Raw genomic sequence first — 2812 nt, 5'->3', positions numbered from 1 at the left:
TCAGGATCTCCCTCAGCCTCGCCTCTATTCCCCGGGCCAAAACCGGAGCCCCCCTCATCAGCAGATGTCTCTGACTGACGATCGGTAGCCTCCTCCTCCTCCTCATCAGGCTCCACCTCCACAACATGAGCCCTGCGTCTGCGGACAGGCCCCCCTCGAGCCCCTCGAAAAGGCCTAGATGGCCCGGCTCCTCGGGAAGGCCGAGATGACCCCGCCCCCTGAAAAGGCCCAGATGGCCCAGCTCCCCAATGAGGCCCAGGTGGCCTGGCCTGCGGCTGACCGGACCATGAAGGCATCTGAAAACAAAGAGTTCAATTCAAATACATCAGTCCAAATGTATACATCAGACGCAAATACAAGCAAAGGCTACATGAAATGGGTGCATGTAAATACAGAATACAAGTGGGGTGTGTGTCAGATGTGCTCTACACAAATAGTCTATCGATGCAGTAGAAATCAGCATGTCATCAGAAGTATGATAAATGCCAGAAAACTGAAGGGTACCTGAATGCCCGCAACAGACAACTGTGCCTCCCTGCGCAGGACCATGCCCTCGAGTGTGGCCACCAGTCCAACCACCTCCTCCATGTACCCTCGCGATGGCTGCAAAAATGAGCTCATAATCATCAGTGAACAGAAGAGTGTCTAAACATCTGAATGATGAATGAAAAGAAGTGGAGCATACCGGCGGTGAGTCCGGATCAATAGCGTATCGATCACTGGGCATCGGAGGCTCTAGTGGAATCGGAGTCGGAGAGCTAGCCCCATACTGCCATGCCATCAACTCAGTAGGCATATCTGGCCATCCGAGATGACGATGAATCGACGGAGCCGGAGGAACCGGTCTACTCCCACCTCTAGATGTACCAGCCCTGCTGGAAGAAGGGACGTCTGCAGCCCGAGCCTGAGCCTGGCCCGAGGATGACATACCGGCAGGCCTCATCATCGGGATACGAGCTTCCGTCAATGGGGGCATCAAATATATGTGACGGTAAGTGGCGTAGTCCCCCTCCTCAATATATAGCAAAGCATCAGTACCCAGCATGGCGCCGACTACCTCCGAGTAAGAGAGCCTGTCAGCGGTCCGCATACTGGCTGGGGGTACTACGGGAATATCCTGAGAAAGATACCCCCATACCTGGCGCAGAAAGCGCTCCCCCAGGAACCATGCCCTGCCAACCGGCCCTTCGAGCAGGACCCTATACTGAGAGATGTCTGACGCTCCAGTATACTGAAGTCGGAGACCATCACCTAGGGACACCCAGGGCTGCCATGTAATCTGCGGATGATGAATGCATAAACCAATCAGAAATCGAGAATATACAGAGCAAATCAAAGATGAAAATGAAGAGAACTGAAAGTTCTGAAGTACCTCTGAATGTCGCACAGTGTCGAAGTACTGTCGCAGGCGAAGGAGGGTCTCTCGAGGTCTCGGCCAGTGCGGGCCCTCGAATATCAATGAATATGGGGTCACGGGAATCCCTACCACCTCCAGCTCTGGGGCTAATGATGGGAAGTATACATAGACCCATAGCTGAGAAAAACAGTGCAGAATGTAAGTACGAAATGCTGAGAGCAAAATACAGACTGTAAAAGTGCGCTGTGTGTGTAATGTACAAATGATGAAAAGCAGAAATGTAAATCAAGGGGACAGAGAGGTACCTCCCAAGCTCTCCAGTAGCCGCCAAGTAAATCGCCCCGCCCGCGGGAGGTCGCGCTCATATAAAAATAAAGGGTAGCCAGGCCGGCGCCACCCCAATCATATCGATGGACCTGTGATAGGTCGACTAGAGCGCTCAGCAAATATAGCCCAACTGTGTTCCCTCTGTCGGCAAACAGGGTAGTCCCGAAGAGGAACATAAGGAAACCACGGGCGTACTGCTCCGTCTCCTCGGGACTCTCAGGCACCATCTCCGCCCGCCGGAAATGGGAAGAGAACCAAGTGTATCGGACTCTCCCTGAAACCCTATCAACAGGTGGGTGAGCCCCCAACAGATACATCCAGGCGGCCTCCCACTCGCCCATATCCTCATCGTAAGGGATGGACCAACCTCCGACGTCTAAGCCGGTCAATACAGCAAAGTCAAAAGGGGTCATAGTCATGTCCCCGGTAGCAGAGAAATGAAAGGAATTGGTGGTGTCCCACCATCTCTCTACCAAGGCTGCCATCAGTGTCCTCCTGGCAGGACAACGTGACAACCCGACGTAGAAGGGTCCGAATCCTGCCAAATCTACCAAATCTCGGACGGCCTCCGGGAGCTCGGCATACCAATCCCGCGCGAGGGTAGAACCATACCCCCGCACACTGCGAGAGCAAACCTGCATTCAGAATGAATACATGTGTGCCAATGAAATAAATGGGCTGTGTGCCAATGAAATAAATGGGCTGTGTGCCAATGAAATAAATGGGCTGTGTGCCAATAAGATGAATGGGCTGTGTGCCAATGAGATGAATGGGCTGTGTGCCAATGAGATGAAGTGAAATAAGCTACATGCAAATCTACCTGGGCTGCGTGTTCAGAAAATTTGAAATTTGGGCTGCGTGTTCAACTTTCAGTTAAATTGTGGGCTGCGTGTTCACTATCTACCTGGGCTGCGTGTTCAGAAAATTTGAAGTTTGGGCTGCGTGTTCAACTTTCAGTTAAATTGTGGGCTGCGTGTTCACTATCTACCTGGGCTGCGTGTTCAGAAAATTTGAAATTTGGGCTGCGTGTTCAACTTTCAGTTAAATTGTGGGCTGCGTGTTCACTATCTATCTGGGCTGCGTGTTCAGAAAATTTGAAATTTGGGCTGCGTGTTCAACTTTCAGTTA

The 2812-nt window shown here is 52.0% G+C and overlaps 1 protein-coding gene across 1 annotated transcript; it reads right to left on the bottom strand.

The window, feature by feature from the left end:
• Positions 1 to 343: 343 nt before the first annotated feature.
• Positions 344 to 2169, bottom strand: LOC145816124 (protein MAINTENANCE OF MERISTEMS-like). Its single transcript, XM_082912370.1, has 4 exons — positions 1663 to 2169; positions 1373 to 1534; positions 868 to 1279; positions 344 to 366 (listed from the first exon to the last, which is right to left on the bottom strand). Exons 1-4 carry the CDS (start codon positions 2167 to 2169, stop codon positions 344 to 346), a joined length of 1104 nt encoding a protein of 367 aa, XP_082768496.1.
• Between the last annotated feature and the right edge of the window lie 643 nt (positions 2170 to 2812).

This window comes from Camellia sinensis, unplaced genomic scaffold (assembly GCF_055761805.1).
Source record: "Camellia sinensis isolate YWXY unplaced genomic scaffold, ASM5576180v1 Unanchor3, whole genome shotgun sequence".
Classification (NCBI taxonomy): Eukaryota; Viridiplantae; Streptophyta; class Magnoliopsida; order Ericales; family Theaceae; genus Camellia; species Camellia sinensis.
The sequence above is the reverse complement of the archived record's forward strand: the minus strand, read 5'-3'. Positions and strand labels throughout refer to the sequence as shown.

Coding starts and splice junctions, on each gene's coding strand:
- LOC145816124 (XM_082912370.1), bottom strand. CDS start 2,169: ATGGCAGCCTTGGTAGAGAGATGGTGGGACACCACCAATTCCTTTCAT. Junction 1,535..1,662: donor GCTACTGGAGAGCTTGGGAG/GTACCTCTCTGT, acceptor TGTTTTTCTCAG/CTATGGGTCTATGTATACTT. Junction 367..867: donor CCCTTCTTCCAGCAGGGCTG/GTACATCTAGAG, acceptor CATTTCATGTAG/CCTTTGCTTGTATTTGCGTC.